Below are 16,754 nucleotides of genomic sequence, written 5' to 3' on the forward strand. Positions count from 1 at the left end.
ATATATATGAGCCAGGGTACGGATCTTTAGTAGGAAGACTTAAGTATTGCCTTTGACCATGGACGGAGTTGCTTATTTTCTCAGACAACTCTCAAAATTACAACTTATAGACGAGTTGCTCTTCTACATCTATGCAGGGAGTTTTCCCCAAACCAACGAAAACACAGGTCTGGGACACTGCCCCAAAATTTTAGGGTGAATGGGAATCCCCCCACAAGTGACCATTTCTGTCCTTTCTGTTTTGTCTGTTTTAAAACACTGTAGAAATGTGATCTCTAGTCCTTATTATTCCTATACTCGGCCTAGTGCAAGATTTGGCTTATCTTCAGAAATGTCATGGGGCTCAGATCTAGTTGGGGCATGAAATATAAACACCAAAATTACCCCCAGAATGGTATTGGGTGTAATGTTATTGTGCAGGCAATATAATTCATTGGCTAATGTCACCTCCCATTGATTTCCCTCTGCTCAGCTTCCAGAGTTCTAATCACCGTGGAGATGTCTTCCTGTCCACTGACGATGTACTAGTTTAGTGAGATCTCTGAAAATGTGTCCCTGTGTATTTTCTCTTAAAGACTTTCCCACACTGCATCTCTTTGTTTTTTAGCAAAAGAACAGCTTTTTCAGGAATAGTGCATTCATTTTTAGCCATTACATCTTGTAGCCCTGCTCTTTCTCCATTCTCTGACCCCACAGTTAAGAAGGGCTGGTCTTGGGAACCTGGATTCCTTCAATGGCGAGAGCATGAGGTGTTTGGAGGCCTAGTCCTCTGTTTCCTTTCTCTTTCTATTGCTCTGTGTTTTTGGACAGATCACTTGACCTTTGGGTACCCTCGTTTTCCATCTTTAAAACATGAGTGATTGTCTGCCAACTTGAATTTCTTTAGGAATAAGGGTATGGGTGTGTGTTTTCTCACTAGTATTTCTGTAAGGGTAGCTGACAAAGTTAGCTTTATTCCCACCAGATATTTAGGCTGAAACGCTAGCAAGCTGGTCTGCAGAGAGTATTTGTAAGCCGAGGCTTCTAGTTCTGAGTTTTTTACAGGAAGACTTGAGCAGACAAAGAGCGCAGTGTGTGAATTCATGGGCATATGTACCAATGCATTGTGTAAATGGACTTACAAACTCAGGCTAATAATAATTCTTCTTAACTTGCCTCTGAGGCACAAAAAATTGTCTCTAATGACAGGACCGATCTTTTTGTTTCAGAATAACTCTGTGTCTCCTTCTGAAAGCTTGAGGGCTAGTGAGAAGCACCGAAGTTCCACCGACTATGGCATCGACTCCAAGAAGAGGAAAGCAGAAGAAAAAGACAGCATGAGTCGATATGTAGGTCTGATTGGGTTGGGACGGATGTCTTTTTTATATGTGAGGGGACTAATAGAGAGAAAGGCCAAGAGTCTGAAGTCCATTACTCAAGATCAGGCAACTATCTCCCAAGAGGCCTGGAAAAGAGCAGGCTGGAGCTATAACTGGCTTTTCTTCACTAGTGATAGAGAAAAAGCTCATATGCTGAAGTTTTCCCATATCTTATTTTACCCAAACTCCCTTCTCCCATTGCCTTTGTTTCCTCATACCAGTTCTCAAACTGCATGTTTTTGCCCTAATTTGTCATCTTGTCTTCAAGAGTTTCTTTTTTTCCCAAAACAATTCACAGAAAAATATAAGAAGGTTCAGAAGACAGCCAAGATGAAGAGAGCAATTTTGAAAGTAACATATAGAATTTTATATGCTGTTTAAAAACAACAGAAAATAAAATAGAATGAAAAGGAAATTCATGTAGAATGGTCTTTTGATGTTCTTCTGCATGTATAGAAAGAAGTGTCTCCTTGCCCTTTTGTGGGATTTAATTTTTTTTTTTTTTATATCTCCTCCAAAGACTAACCTTGTAGTTTTAACCTACATCCAAAAGTGTTGAGGAGCCATCTGCATAATCTAGGACTAGTGCCTATAAGCAGCATTTAAAAAAAAATCTCACTAATATTTAAGAAAAGAGATCACAGACTGTGGGTAGTAACATGATAGGACTCTATTCTATTCTACCAGAGGAAGTGAGTGGGCAAGGAAAACTATCTCCAAACTTTCCTCTGGAGTTCTTCAGTTTATTTTGGTGATCTGGAGGCCTCTGTTCAGAAAGAGCAACTGTCCTTTGTCCTTACTACAAGAATAGATTCGTTTTCCTTCCTGGAGAGAGACAACTTCAAGATTGGGTCCAGCCTTCATTTTTAATATTGCTCATTTGGTTAGGTGTTGTGTTCCATCTTTTTAGGATCTAACTCAAGTCCCACTCTAGTCTGTGGAGCCTTCTCTCACCACCCAGCTTACAGACTGCTTTCCTGAGCTTCAGTAGCATTGATTATCTGGCCTTGATTTATATGCAGCATATGGTGTTTTATACTTTGGCTCATCTTTATTAGGTGTCTACCTAATGCTTTGCAATCCCTCCCCCACCCCTTATTGTAGGAGATAAGGAAAAGTCCCTGACCCCAAAGGTCTTATAGTCTAGAGCAGGGGCAGCTGCAGGATGTGTTAACTGTTACTAAAGTAGGAAAAGACAACACTAATATAAATTAGTGTGTAGCAAATGAATTTTAAAAAGGGATTGTAGAGTAAGAATGATCATATTGATGGATGGTTAATTGGGGACAGTGTTTTATGGAAGAAGACTGTGTTTTAAAGGAAAAGATTGATGGATAGACTATCAGAGGTAAGCATAGAGGAGATTCCCATTTCTTACCTGACCTCCTTTTATATTGCAGGATAGTGATGGAGACAAGAGCGATGATCTTGTGGTAGATGTGTCCAATGAGGTAAGTGAAAGGACTGTGTTATAAATGGGAAGTTTAAAAGTAAAGTTTTTGGTTTTTATAAAGGACTAAGATTAGAAATCTAGTCTGAGAATCCTTAGCTGATACAAGTCCCTTAACAGAGACAAGTGACTACATGTGAATAGGATTAGAAAAGGGCCTTAAATCCCATGACTACTGAGCTAAGGGAAAGGTGAGAATTGTAGATTGGTATCCCTATTAAATCTCTGGGTCAGCAGAATTGTACCTCTATCAAATTGTTTTCTGCTTTTATTCTAAGGAAAAATGTATTCTTAAGACATTAAACATGGGAGTATTTGAGGATTCTGGGAGATGTAGCTTTGCCTTCTCTTATGAAATAGATCACTCAAAGCATACTGAAATATGTACTAAAGGGAAAAAAGTCCTTGATCAATTCCTTTTGTTATGTACAATCAAACCAGGCCCCTGTCCATAATTACAAAGAGGAGTGGTCATTCCTCTATAAAATGAAACCCAGTTGGTTAGAGATAGCATATCATGGTAAGAACACCGTCAGCGGAGATCTGGATTCTAATCTTTGATCTGCCACTAGTTAATTTTATGACCCTGGACAGAGAATTTCATTTCTCCATTTTCCTTTTTTGGACTCTTCTTAACTTCCTTCCTTCTAAGATCTCATTACACTTCCAAAATTTCTATAGGGATGTAGAGATCCCTGAGCCTCATCTTTTCTCAGGGTCTGTACTGAACTGAGTCCAAATCAGTTATTTCTTCTTTCTCCCATCTAGCAACTATAAATTTGAACACTTGACCTTAGCGGTTGCTATAAATACATTTTTTGTGTTTTTAGGATCCAGCCACACCCCGGGTCAGTCCAGCCCACTCCCCTCCTGAAAATGGGATAGATAAAACCCGAGGACTGAAAAAGGATGCTCCTAATAGCCCTGCCTCGGTCGCCTCCTCCAGTAGCACTCCTTCTTCTAAGACAAAAGACCTTGGTCACGTAGGTGGTGTTTGCTGCTCCTTATGTGCTGATGATTGGCAGCGGGAGGAGGGGTGTAGATGCAGATTTCTCAAGTAACCCAGAAGGAGCTTCAGTGACTCTCGGGTTTATTTTTTGTTGCGGGGAAAGGGAGGGTGAGCCTGAAAAAGCCATTGTTCAAAGAGCGGACTCTTCATATTTCCTTTTTCTCTCCCCTTTGATTCCAGAATGATAAATCCTCTACCCCTGGTCTTAAGTCAAACACGCCAACTCCCAGAAACGACGCCCCAACTCCTGGAACGAGCACGACTCCGGGGCTCCGGTCGATGCCAGGCAAACCCTCTGGCATGGATCCCTTAGGTAGAGATGAGGGCCCGTTGCGGGTCGGGGGGGTCATTGGCAGTGAAGCCTTTTTTCTTGGACGTTTTCCTCTGGGCTTGTGTCCCTAACAGGGACGTGAGTGAGGATTTTTCAAGGCACGGGTCAGCTAACATCTGATTTGGTTTACAGTGACTCATATATAAAATGCCTTTGGAAGAAATCCAAAGAAGGTAGTCATAGCTTTTGTTCCTGCGGCAGCCTGAACCCTAGTCGGAGGTCTAGGACAGACACGTTGAAATGATTCAGAATGCTTGGTTTAGGAACATGCCAACAAGTGCAAAGAGTTGTCATTCAAGGGGTTTGTGGGTAAAAAAAGGATAAGACTGGGAACCGAAAAAGCTGGATTCTGTCTCCAGTAGGCAGGTTAACTCCCTTCGTAAGTCTCACCTTTCTGCACCTTAACTTGTATAGCTACAAAATGAACCAGCTGATCTCGAGTCTAAGAGGTCTGACTTTCAAGGGAGATCATAGACTCAAAGGCGTCGCAGCCATTAAGTCTCACCAGAGAAAGGGACTGGATCTGTGAATTCATTGGTTTAGGGAAACCACCAACGCAGGACTTTTCTGCAACTGAGCCCCAATCCCAGCTCTGCCTCTATTTAACGCCGCTTAGACAAATAATTTAACTTCTCTGGGTCTCCATTTCCTCATATGTAAAACGAGAGGATGGACTCGAGCTTTCTTCCAGCCCTTACTAGTATTCTTAGACTTCTAAAGCACAGGCAGCATTTGCCTGGAGTCAGCGTGTTACTGCGTGACATTCCACAAGTTGTGCCAGGTTGGGGGAAGTAAGAGGATGAGGGGAGAGTCTGTAATCTGAGGAGGGAGCAGTTTTACTGCACAGTCTGGGGGCTCTGCACCTTTTTATTGCATGGTCCCACGGCTAGTGTGTGTGAGAGGATGAACTAGAATCCGAGGGTTCTTTGTGTATTCTCTGGGGAGAAGGGCTGTCCCAGTGGTTAGAAGGAGGGGGAGAAGGGAAGTAGCCCTCTAATATATACTCTCTTCTTTGCTTTTAGCGTCCACTCTCCGAACTCCCATCTCTCTCGGTTCCTATGCAGCTCCGTTTGCTATGATGGGCCATCATGACATGAATGGCTCACTTACCAGCCCCGGGGCCTATGCAAGCCTACACAACATCCCGCCTCAAATGAGTGCCGCCGCCGCCGCCGCCGCTGCCTATGGTCGATCACCAATGGTGAGCTTTGGAGCTGTACGTAGAACTTTTGGCTCCTTTCAATGGGGATGGGATGTTGTTGGGATGTTGTTGGGCTGCCGTTGATTGGGTTAGACGACCATTCGGCTTCAGGCTGTTCCAGTCCTTCAGGGGTTTGTAAGGAGCATGTCTGAGATAACTTCTGGAGGATAGTACACAGACAGGTGACTTCCTAAGCTTTCCTCCAGTTCCAAGGCTTATATGACTACATAAACGGGCTCCCTAGGTTGTAGAAGAAGTATTTTCTAACAGGAGAGTTAGGAGACACTGGGGTATTGATCTAGATGCTTATGACGGGTTGTGCCTTCTAGGGGATAATAAGTATGATGTCTCCAGCCCTTGAAAATATGCCTTCCTCAGTCTGATAATACTATCTTGGACAAGTTACAACCTTTCAATTTCTTTATCTGTAAATTGTGCAAAGCAGTTCATCAATGTTATTGAAATATGTTTACGAATTTGAAAGCACTTTGTAAGTTATTAGCATAGAGCAACTATCATCGTCATGTGTATTTATCATATTAATGTTGTTTGCCATTAGACAAATGGACTTTTGGGGGGGATCTTAACATTTCTCATTTAAATAGGAACAAGTCATCAAATAGTTAAGTATTGTGTGTTTAGCCCTTATGCTAGTGAAACAAGGAATTAAAAAAAATCTCTTTGGGAAGGACCAGGCATGGTATTTATTCACATGAAAAACAATCAACTATAAGTACTGTAGGGATTTAGAGAAAGGACAGTTTTATGTGGATTGTAGGGATAGTCAAGGCAGATTTCCTGCAAGAATCAGACTTGAGCAAGATCTTGAGGGATGAGTTAGATTTGGGTAGGCAGAAGGGAAGAGGATGATATGTGGCCTCCTAGAAAATAGGGATTGGTTTAGGAAGGTCAGACATAATAGGTGCCTAATAAATGCTTATTGATTGAGTGAAAGGAAGGGGAATTTCTCTAGAAAACGAGTCTTTTTTGTCTCCCTCTTGCATTTTACGTGTGGTGAATGTGTACTCAGTGACATTTACCAGGCTATGCCATGTTGAAGAAAGGATATGTGAAGGAATAAAGAGGGAATGGGGAAAGGCTTTGGGAGCTTGGTTATCCAGTAGATTATCTATTAAACATCCCTTGTACATGACACCATTTTTCCTTCTCTGGTGTATTTTAGTTCAATTAGAAAGGCAAGTTGTTATAACTAGAAAAGGTGCTGGGCTCCTAGTCTTGGGTTGTGGTCTTAGTTTTACTGCTAATTGTCCATATGACTTTAGACAAGTCTCTGACTTTCTGGGGCTCAATTTCCTCATGTATTAAACAGGGACATTAATACCTGTCCCATCTAGCCCAGGGGTGATTTTAAGGCTCGATCAGGTAACAAATATGAAAAGAATTTGAAATGTTTAAATGTCCTACAATGTGAGGTAGTGTGATTTTCACTGAAGTTTAATGCTTTGTGTTGGTTTTACAGGTTGGTTTTGATCCCCACCCTCCGATGAGGGCCACTGGACTGCCCTCAAGCCTTGCTTCCATTCCTGGAGGAAAACCGTAAGCTTCTGCCTCTTAATAAATTCCACTGGGCACAGGTTGGGATTTGAACTCTGATTAGGGTACCAAGAGTCAGTGTCAGGAAAAACTAGGCCACCCCCTTACAAACTGGAGAGAATTTTTTTTTTTTAATGATCTGGGGAGGGACCTTAGAGATCATCTTGATAATTTTTAAATAGAGGAAACACTAAGCAGTGAAAGGGGAAGTGAGTGATTTGTTCGCACCCCCACTCCACCACCACCACCAACACACACACACACACACACACACACACACAGTAGTTGGGTCCTCTTGCTATTGTTCCATGTTTCAGTTTTAAAAGATATGGCCCCTAATACAGCTGATGTCGCCTGTCCCCTATTCCCAATCCTAGGTGCAGAAAGGGAAAGGAGAAAAGATTAATCTAGGTGCTGGCCATTCTTTTTTATTCCTAGAAAACCACATGGCAGAGGCCGGGTTTTTAGGAGCATATTGGTCCAAAGTTTCACATTCTCTGAACATCAAAGGGCCACAGGGTTGACTTGTGTCTTTAGCTCCAGAAAAATTCAGGGAATAAAATCAAACTCCGAAAGTGCTGAGAGGTCAGCTTATGCTGGGTGCCCAGGAGCTTGGGAACCTACTGAGAAGCATCTCAAAACTTTAGTGTGTTGTTTTGTTTGTAAAAGCTGGAATGGAAATAAGATAAAGCCACCAGTAACTATAATATTAGATATGACATGACATGATAAGTAGATTTAGAACAGTACAAAGCAATGCTTTATAAACTCTTAAGTGGATGGGGAAGAAAGATCATTACCAATCCCCATATGAGTGGGGGGATGAAGAATGAAAACTATTGTGAAAATATATATGATATATATGAAAATCTATTTGAGTTGTCCTTTAAAGAATGGGTAAACAGGATAATAAGTGTATGGGGGGAGGGGAACAACAAATTCTGCAATAGATGATTCCTAAAGTGAATAAATAACTTCTCCTGAGCTAATTGAAAATGGGTAGTTAAAAGTCACTTTATTACCCTACTGGTTGATAAGTTTCCTGGATTTTAGCTGAAAAACAATCAGCACATTATAGTTTATGTATCTATGTATAAATACCCAGAAGAGAAATAATTTCCCTCTCCCCCCAGTCTTCCACCCTTTTCTCTCCCAAAATAACCCAAAAAGTTAGAACCCTAAGATGCAGATAAGGGAATAAGGTGATGGCAATTTTTGATCTTGATCTGATTCCTGCATCCTTGGTGGCCCCTTCTTTCAGGGCTTATTCTTTTCATGTGAGCGCTGATGGCCAGATGCAGCCAGTCCCCTTTCCCCATGATGCACTGGCAGGGCCTGGGATTCCTCGGCACGCACGACAGATCAACACGCTAAGCCATGGGGAAGTGGTATGTGCTGTGACCATCAGCAACCCTACCCGGCATGTCTACACTGGAGGCAAAGGATGTGTGAAAATCTGGGACATCAGTCAACCAGGAAGCAAAAGCCCCATTTCTCAGCTTGACTGCCTGGTAAGGAACTCTTTAAAGTATAAGCCTGGTGTGGCCAGGAGGCATTTTTTTCTTCTTCTGTTTGCTAAGAACACCCCCTCTTTCTATACACAATCTCTCCCTAATTAACTCAGCCTGCTTATCATGCTTATTCCTTTCTCTGAACTCATACAATTTAGCATGTCTTCTCAATAAACTCCTTGAAATCAGAGACTGTATCCTTCCCCTCCCCCTTTTTTTAAAAATCTCTAGCATATAGGTAGGTTTTTAATTAACAAGGAAGGAGGAAAAGAAATATTGCTGTAAGAACTCCTATTTTGATTTTGGAAAAAGGCTCCCTTTCTTTGGCCTTCCCAATGTGCTGGGGATGGGACAAACATGTGCCTTTTACAAATATTTATTGAATGGTAGACAGCAAAGGTAGAAGGTTGGGTGGGAAAGCAAATAAAGCGGCAGTGAGTTTTCATAAAGGTGATGGGAATTCCATTTTTCAATATCGTGATCCTGGAAGAGAGTCCAAGTTGCTAATATTTTACCCTCTTTTCTTCAGAACCGAGATAACTACATCCGCTCCTGCAAGCTCCTTCCCGACGGTCGTACGCTCATTGTGGGTGGGGAAGCCAGCACGCTGACCATCTGGGACCTGGCGTCCCCAACACCCAGAATCAAAGCTGAGCTGACGTCCTCCGCCCCAGCCTGCTATGCTCTGGCCATTAGCCCTGATGCCAAAGTTTGTTTCTCCTGCTGCAGTGATGGGAATATTGCTGTTTGGGACCTTCACAACCAAACCCTGGTCAGGTAAGGACAGGAATTAGATTGTGCCAGAGAAACGAGCTCTCCCACCCCCAATGCCTTAATATTAACTACATGGTTCTTGGTTTCAGGTACCATATTTATTATATTTTATATATATAATATAACATGTTATATTATTATATAATGTCCAGTTTTTTTTTTGTTGTTGTTGTTGTTGTTTTTTGGGGAAGAACAACTAAATTTATAAGTAATTATGGTAGGGACTCAAAGTTTGAAGGAACTTAACTGTCTTATGGAAACCAAGTATATATGCAAGAAAATGGAATACAGAGTTTTGCTGTAAAATGCTACAGAGTAGATTAAAAGTATTCTGGCAGTTTGGGGTGGTCAGGAAAAGTTTCACTAAAGGTGAAAATTTCTTAAGCTAGGACTTGAAGATTCTGTTCAGCAAAGTGGAGATCAGGTGGGGGATTGGGAAAAAGGATATTCTAGATGGGAGGAATAATATGTGCCATCATGTAGGAATGCCGAGGTACAGAGGCCAGAATGCCTATGGTGTGTGTTCTGGGTGCATTGGGTAGATGGACTGGGCTGAAGCAGAGGATTCTTTACTGTGTTCTGGATGCCTTTTGGTAGGCTGGTGAAGCCTATGGACCTTTTCTCATGATAATATTTAAATATTTAAAATGCATAAACTCCCATTTCATAGTAGGGTTTGCAGTTTGTGCCTTTCAGATCCCTTCAAATTCTAAATCTGTGATTCTAGCTTGCAGATATTATTCAAATGGAAGGAAAATCATTCTAAAAATGAAAGCTGTTCAGAAGTGAAAGAGGCATCCTCTGGGGCTGCTTTCTGTGTGCAACTGATAAACTGTAAATGTATTGCTTTGGGTGGGTATCATGTCTTAGAAGCTCCAAAGCTAAGTTGGCCAGGTGGTGAAGTAGACTGAAATGCTAGACTCGGTCAGGAAACCTGAGTTTGGTGAATTCCAGCTCTCTGATCTGAAGAGCTTAGTCTTGAACCAATCCCTTAGAGGCTGAACTCTAATGATCGTCCCTAGATTTCCTTCGAGGTCTCATGTTCTGTGATCCCTAAGGTTGGTTTCTTTCCTCTCTTTATGTACTTCAGGCAATTTCAGGGCCACACAGATGGTGCCAGCTGTATAGATATTTCCCACGATGGCACCAAGTTGTGGACAGGTGGTTTAGACAACACAGTCCGATCCTGGGACCTGAGGGAAGGTAGACAACTACAGCAACATGATTTCACTTCCCAGGTGAGTGTCCAGATCCCTCACAATGTTCTCATTCTTTGGAACCTTTTTTCTCTTCCTTCCTTCAAGAAACAATATAAAGTTGTCTCTTATGTTTTTATTTATATATATATATATTACATCTTATGTATGTGTACTTATCACATATATGTCCGTTTTCCTCATGCTGATGATATTACATACACAATGAACGTAGATGGCAATCTGTGATCCCAGAAGAGGCGGGTATTTTCTCTATTGGAAAAGGTGATAGTCTGCCACTTGATGATAGTCAGCAGGTAGAAAGTCAGTTGGTTCACTGGTACCTGGGAAAGATAGATAAAACTGGTGATCACAGGTTTATTGAAACACACACACACACACACACACACACACACACACACACACACACACATCCTTTTGTGTATGAGACATCACTATTACTGGGAAATTGTAAATATATATATGGAAAACATGTATAAACATGTGTATTGTTGAGTACCAGTGAAACACTTGACCCTTAACTTATATTTGTGTTAATATTTCCCTCTCATCTTATGACCATTCTACCTTCCAATCACACATTTCCTTAATGATATCTGTTCCCTTTGATCATTTCTTAAATATAGGTCATCATTGAACTACATTGCAGCTTCCTTATGCCCAATATTCACCTCTTCTTTGCCCTTTGAGATGATTGTAATTTGGCTCACAAATGCTATATAAAACATTCCTTAAAGAACAAGTGGCTTAAAATCTATGCTCATTATAGTGGGAAATTTTTTGAAAATTAGGTTTGAAATTTTGTTTCTGATTATAACATACTAAAGTCTTAGAGTTTTTGCTTCAGTGAGTCACTTTGATGGGGAAGGCTCTTTACCCCTTTCCCCTTGCCTCCATTTTCCCCACAAATAACCTCTCTGTCCCTTAGAGTAGATTCTCATTATGCTCCAAATTTAGGAAAACCAGACTTAAGCAAGAGCTTTCATTCCCTTTTGAATATGATGTGGCTCTAAACCTGTCAGCATAATGTTACCAATTCTTATGATGGGGATTGTCTAGAAAGGAAGATTTTAAGCACAATATCTCATCTCATCAACCATAAAACTCAGGGGAGGGGGGATCCTTTCAGCCATATACAAAATGTAAGAAAGATGTCTATTTGGCAAATGGTGGCTGTTTGGAAGTGAGGAGAGGGGAATAACAGGGATTACAGATATGTGTTATTTAAAAATAAGATTGGAGATATTTGTTGGACCTCTGGTGAAAGGGGGCTCTTTGTGACCTTGTTGGTGGCCCACAGACTTCACTCATATTCAATATTAAGACCTTTCTTTTTCTTTTTTTCTCTTTAAGATCTTCTCCTTGGGCTACTGCCCCACTGGGGAATGGCTGGCTGTGGGCATGGAGAGCAGCAATGTAGAAGTGTTGCATCACACCAAACCAGATAAATACCAGCTGCACTTGCATGAGAGCTGTGTGCTCTCCTTGAAATTTGCCTACTGTGGTAAGAAATGGGGGGAGGGGTGTCACTTAGTCATCTCCTCTCTACCCCTGAATGCCCTGGAGATTCCTTGACTGGCAGTTCTTTCTTATAACCCATCAGACCCACCCTAGCCAGGAGAAGGCTTTCTTTGCCCAATGTTGGCTCTTGAGCTTAGCTAAGAGACCTTGAAGGAAGGAAGGACACTGACCAAACTGGTGGCTTGATTTGATCTGTGTGTGAATAACTCATATTGGTTTAGTTGAGGGAGAGATAGAAGACCGGAGGTCAGATCCCAGCTCGAGACTTACTATCTGTGTGACTTGCACAGCTTAGTTTTTTTTATCTGAGAACTAAAGAGGCTGGCCTCTGGCCTCTGAGGTTCCTTTTTGCTCCTGTACTCTAATCTATAAAGTCAAGTTCATAAAGACCTAGGCTGCCTCCTGTTTTTAAAGTGTATGTTTGCATGTGTTTGTTTATATAAGCTCACGGGTATGTATAATCCTAGCACATCCTTGCAAACTCAGGGAAATGCAAACTTAAAAGGAAAAGGCACAAATAAAAACAAACATACAGAAAGAAAAGGAAACAAAACATTCAAGAGGAGACACATAATTTGTTACTACTTTGTATTTAATTTATACTTTTTGAAAACTGCAAAAGTTCAGGATTTCTTGCATAAATTTTTGGGGGTCCTTTATATATTGGAATATTTGTGTTTAAGTTCATAATAAAAATTTTAAAAAAATCAACTTGGGTAACCCTTCATAGAAGAATCCTTATTGTTGTTGAGAACTGATGGCAACACATGATGACAACAAACAATAATAGAGAAATCCTGGGCGTTTTACAATCAGAAAGGTTCTTAGAGATTGGCAGATAAGGAAAGGAGGGCCTAGAAAGGGGGATGTTCATAAGTAAGAGGTCACAGCTTAGCAGCAGAGCTAAGACTAGAAATAGCAGCACCAAGTTCTTCTCACTCTCAAGGTCAGTGATCTTTTTACTACACTACAAAGTTCGGTGGATGCTGTAGGCCAGGGTACTGATGGACATTCCTTGCTTGTAATAGTCACCAGCTGCCTTTATAGGAAGAAAAGGGTTGTAATCTGGTCTAGTTGATTGTGTTATTTAAAAACAAAAAAATGAACTCATGAATACTTTTACCAAAAAGTCTTGACACTTTGTTTTCTCTAGCCATCGTTAGTCAGCCTTCTCTTTTTGAAGAGAGAAGAACCTACCTTTATATCTCATGTTTTCATCTACATACCCTTGTGAAATTCTTTGATGAGAAGGTTTTTTTACATGCTGGATATTTTCTTCCTCTGGAGCAGGCAGTGGGGAGAGGCAAGATGTCTGGATTTGCCTCTAAGGACAACAGGCCCCAAACTGACCCTTCTCTCACTTTTTATCACTTAGGCAAATGGTTCGTGAGCACTGGGAAAGACAATCTTCTCAATGCCTGGAGAACGCCATATGGTGCTAGCATATTCCAGGTATGGGGGCCTTTCTTCCTCATCCTACCTGACGGGGGGCAAAAAGGGATTCAACCTCAAGAAGCATAGTGCTGTTGTAGGTGACTCATGTGCCGCTCATAAGTCATGCAGATATTTTGGAAGAGAAGAGCCCTGAACGTACCTTCCTTTTCCTTTCTGCCTCAACTTTTTGCCTTTGGCATACCCTGAAGCAGTGTCCCTTTTGGATTTGTACTGACTTGGGGGACCTTAGATTGGATTTCCCTATAAATAGCCAAAACTCTTGCTACTGGCCAAAGGCCACTGAAAGATTTTGAAAGCAAAGGAGGTTAGAATTTTTTTTTAAATATTCATAATTGAAGGAAAATAATGTATTTCAGGTAGAGGTTAGTAAAATATAGGTATTTTCCCCCCAACCAATATCATGGAGCCTTCAACTCTTTCTGCAGCTGGCTATATCCCCTTTCCTTTTCCCCCCTTCCCCTCCCACTTTAGAACAATACTAGGAAAAGTTCAAGTAGTTGATCATCTGTCATGGGAGGGAATAATAGATTTTTAAGACACTGTTTGCCTTGGTCTCTTCAAAATCAAAGAAAAATTGTTCTAGACACGTCCCCCCCGCCCCCCCAATAGTATTTTGTTTTTCCAAATACATGGAAGGATAGTTTTCAACATTCATTTTTGTAAGATTTTGATTTCCAAATTCTTTCTTCCTCTCTTATTCTCTCCAAGACAATAAGCAATATGATATAACATGTATAGATTATACATGTATAATTCTTTTAAACATATTTCCACATTTGTACAGATAAGTTTGATGAAGGAACTCTTTTTTTGTTTAAATGAGTAAGTTTGTGAAAAGAGATGTATTTGTGGAAAGCATTAACTGATCCTGGCTCTTCAGAGCATCCTATCTATTTCTGGATGAGGTTTTTTTTGTTTTTTGTTTTTTTCATTGACTGATATTACTGAGTTTCCTTAAAATGGGAGAGATTGGGGCTCCAGAGAGGCTTTTGTTTTCATTCATATTGCATTGAAACTGAGCAACTGAGAAAATAAACTGTAATCTGATTTCCATTCCTTCTCCTCTCCCCCCTCTCCCCAACCACCTCGTTCTCCATCTCCTCCCCACTAATCCTTGTTCTCCTTCTCTTTCCAGTCTAAAGAATCCTCATCTGTCTTGAGTTGTGACATTTCAGCGGATGACAAATACATTGTAACAGGCTCTGGTGACAAGAAGGCCACAGTTTATGAGGTCATCTACTAAACAAGGATTCTAACAGGGCTGTCAAACTCTGGGAAAAACAGACCCCAGCTCTGACAATACAATGGGCAGGAGCCCACTGAAGGATGTCGGGAGAGCGAAGCGTAGGCAGTCATGCATTCAGAGCCCTTTTTTCTGGCAAGCCGAGAGGGGATGTGCCACGTCACGGTCTGGGACTAATGTGCATGGATTGATACGTTTCAGCAACTTGGATAGATTTTTCCCCCCTCCTCCCCTCTTAAAAACCCTGGCAGATGATGCAAATGGATTTATTTGGATGTTTTCAGCTCTGGCACCCAAGGAAACCCTCACAAATCATGCCTTCTTTCACTTTCTTTTTATTCAGTTCTCATTTGTCTACGCTTCAGCGGCACTGTAGTGGATGGCCTTTTTTTTTTAAGGGGATGCTTCCCCCCTCCCCCAATTGTGCAGTGCACAAGACTTGTGAAAAATGTAAATAATGGACAAATAAATAAGACTGGACAAGAGGGAAAAAGGAAGACTCCTTCCTACTTGGTACACTAGCTGTGTATTTTGTCTGCTGTAATTGTAATCCACTGATGGTGGTGGCTTATTTTATTTTATTTTTTTTTCTTAAGAAGTTCCTATTTGGGAGGGAGGAGGGGAGGGGTCATGGGAGCAAGGGGGTTGGGGGTGGGGAACCGGACCAGCTAGGGAGGAAAAAAAAAAGCCCTTTTGGATCCACAGCTGGTAACCAGATTGAACAAAAGGCATCCTCTGGTCAGCATTGTTCTTCCTGTTGTACATGTGAATTGTTCAGTGTGTGAGTCAAATGTTTGAACACTGTATGGGCTGACAGGATGTGGGTCGGGATGCCAGCTACCAATAGAGCATCAGCAGAAACAATCCAATTTTCTATGGATTTGGTCTTTTTCTTTTTTCCCCCCTTTTTTTGGATGTTTTGGAGATACTAGAAAGTCCCAGCAAACTCCTGCTCCAGCCCCTTTTAATCTTTGGACACAGCCTGTAAAAGGAATAATCTCAAAGGAAGCATAGCAAACTCAGCTCAGGGAGCTACCAGAGAAAATAGCAACTAATGTGTGTTTTTTTTTCTTTCTTTCTTTTTTTTTTTTTTTTTTGGTATTTGAATAAAAATTAAAAATTAGAATGGATGGTCTTTTTAACTGCATCTTCTTAACCCTCTCCCATCCACTGTTTTCTCCATTTCTCAAGGGGGGAGGGAATTTATTGGCTTCCGAGGGTACATGTGGAAGGTCAATAGGCTCCTAACAGTCACTTTGGTGACTAGCTCCAATAGATTAAAATTGGAAACAGCCTGTCTTGGGTCTACTATTGCCACTTTTTGTACCTAAATGAGTTTTGGTTGTTTTTCATTTTTGTTTTGATTTTTTTTTTTTTTTTTTAAAGAAGATGAAGCTAATGGCCATGTGAGTCCTTGTGTAGAAGATGGGCTCACCCAGTGATGTAGCATATGGAAGAGACTTTTTATATGACATTTTTATGGATTATTTTTTAATTTTTGATTCAGTCTGGTCAAAAGGAACTAGGGGGTGGGGTATGATGAAAACTACCTGTCTTAAAAATTAAAAGTTCTTTGTAGGGCAAAACATTCTATATGTAATTAAAAGGATGAAGAGGTGGGTGTTATGGACCTTTCTCTGTTGTGATAAGGGGGAGCTGTACTTTTCTGCGCCTCTTTGTATTCCAAATGTTTAGCCATTGCCTCTCCATGGTGTTTGCCATGAGGGAGGAAGAGGATGGAAGGGACTTGACTCTTACAAAAAAAAAAATAAGAAAAGAAAAATAAGAAGTAATTGTAATGAGCTGTTTTTATATTTTTAAAAGTCTAATATTTAAAGGTTTGTTTGATGTGTTTTAATTGACTTGTGTACCAATTAGTGCTTTAAACCAGAATTTGGGGGGCGGGGAAGGATGTCTCAAATTGCCTTCACACTACATATTTTATACACATTGTTCCATTCTAAGAATTGACCTTTGTCAGGAAGAAATCTCTAAATTTGGCATGATACTTTGAAGGGGAGGAATGGAGGATGAGAAGGACAATTATGTTATTAAAGTTAGGATTTAATTATTTTCTTAGGGCAAAGAATATGGTATCAGGTTCATATTGTTCAACTACCCAAGCCTACT

General features: G+C 40.9%; 1 protein-coding gene across 7 annotated transcripts in view; it reads left to right on the top strand.

The window, feature by feature from the left end:
- The window catches only part of TLE3 (TLE family member 3, transcriptional corepressor), a 57,287-nt gene extending 40,805 nt beyond the window's left edge, over window positions 1-16,482 (top strand). For 4 of the 7 annotated variants that reach the window (XM_051980760.1, XM_051980762.1, XM_051980764.1 and 1 more), the window contains exons 9-20: window positions 1,209-1,328; window positions 2,759-2,809; window positions 3,639-3,791; window positions 3,998-4,130; window positions 5,171-5,364; window positions 6,830-6,906; window positions 8,165-8,414; window positions 8,944-9,191; window positions 10,279-10,426; window positions 11,759-11,909; window positions 13,302-13,378; window positions 14,517-16,482. In XM_051980760.1, coding sequence (XP_051836720.1) covers window positions 1,209-1,328; window positions 2,759-2,809; window positions 3,639-3,791; window positions 3,998-4,130; window positions 5,171-5,364; window positions 6,830-6,906; window positions 8,165-8,414; window positions 8,944-9,191; window positions 10,279-10,426; window positions 11,759-11,909; window positions 13,302-13,378; window positions 14,517-14,624 — 1,710 coding nt within the window. In that variant the 3' untranslated portion in view covers window positions 14,625-16,482. The remainder of the gene's footprint in view (window positions 1-1,208; window positions 1,329-2,758; window positions 2,810-3,638; window positions 3,792-3,997; window positions 4,131-5,170; window positions 5,365-6,829; window positions 6,907-8,164; window positions 8,415-8,943; window positions 9,192-10,278; window positions 10,427-11,758; window positions 11,910-13,301; window positions 13,379-14,516) is intronic. The other 3 variants (XM_051980763.1, XM_051980766.1, XM_051980767.1) reach the window with 1 other exon arrangement.
- The last annotated feature ends 272 nt before the right edge of the window (window positions 16,483-16,754 follow it).

Source organism: Antechinus flavipes, chromosome 2 (genome assembly GCF_016432865.1).
Source record: "Antechinus flavipes isolate AdamAnt ecotype Samford, QLD, Australia chromosome 2, AdamAnt_v2, whole genome shotgun sequence".
Taxonomy (NCBI): Eukaryota; Metazoa; Chordata; class Mammalia; order Dasyuromorphia; family Dasyuridae; genus Antechinus; species Antechinus flavipes.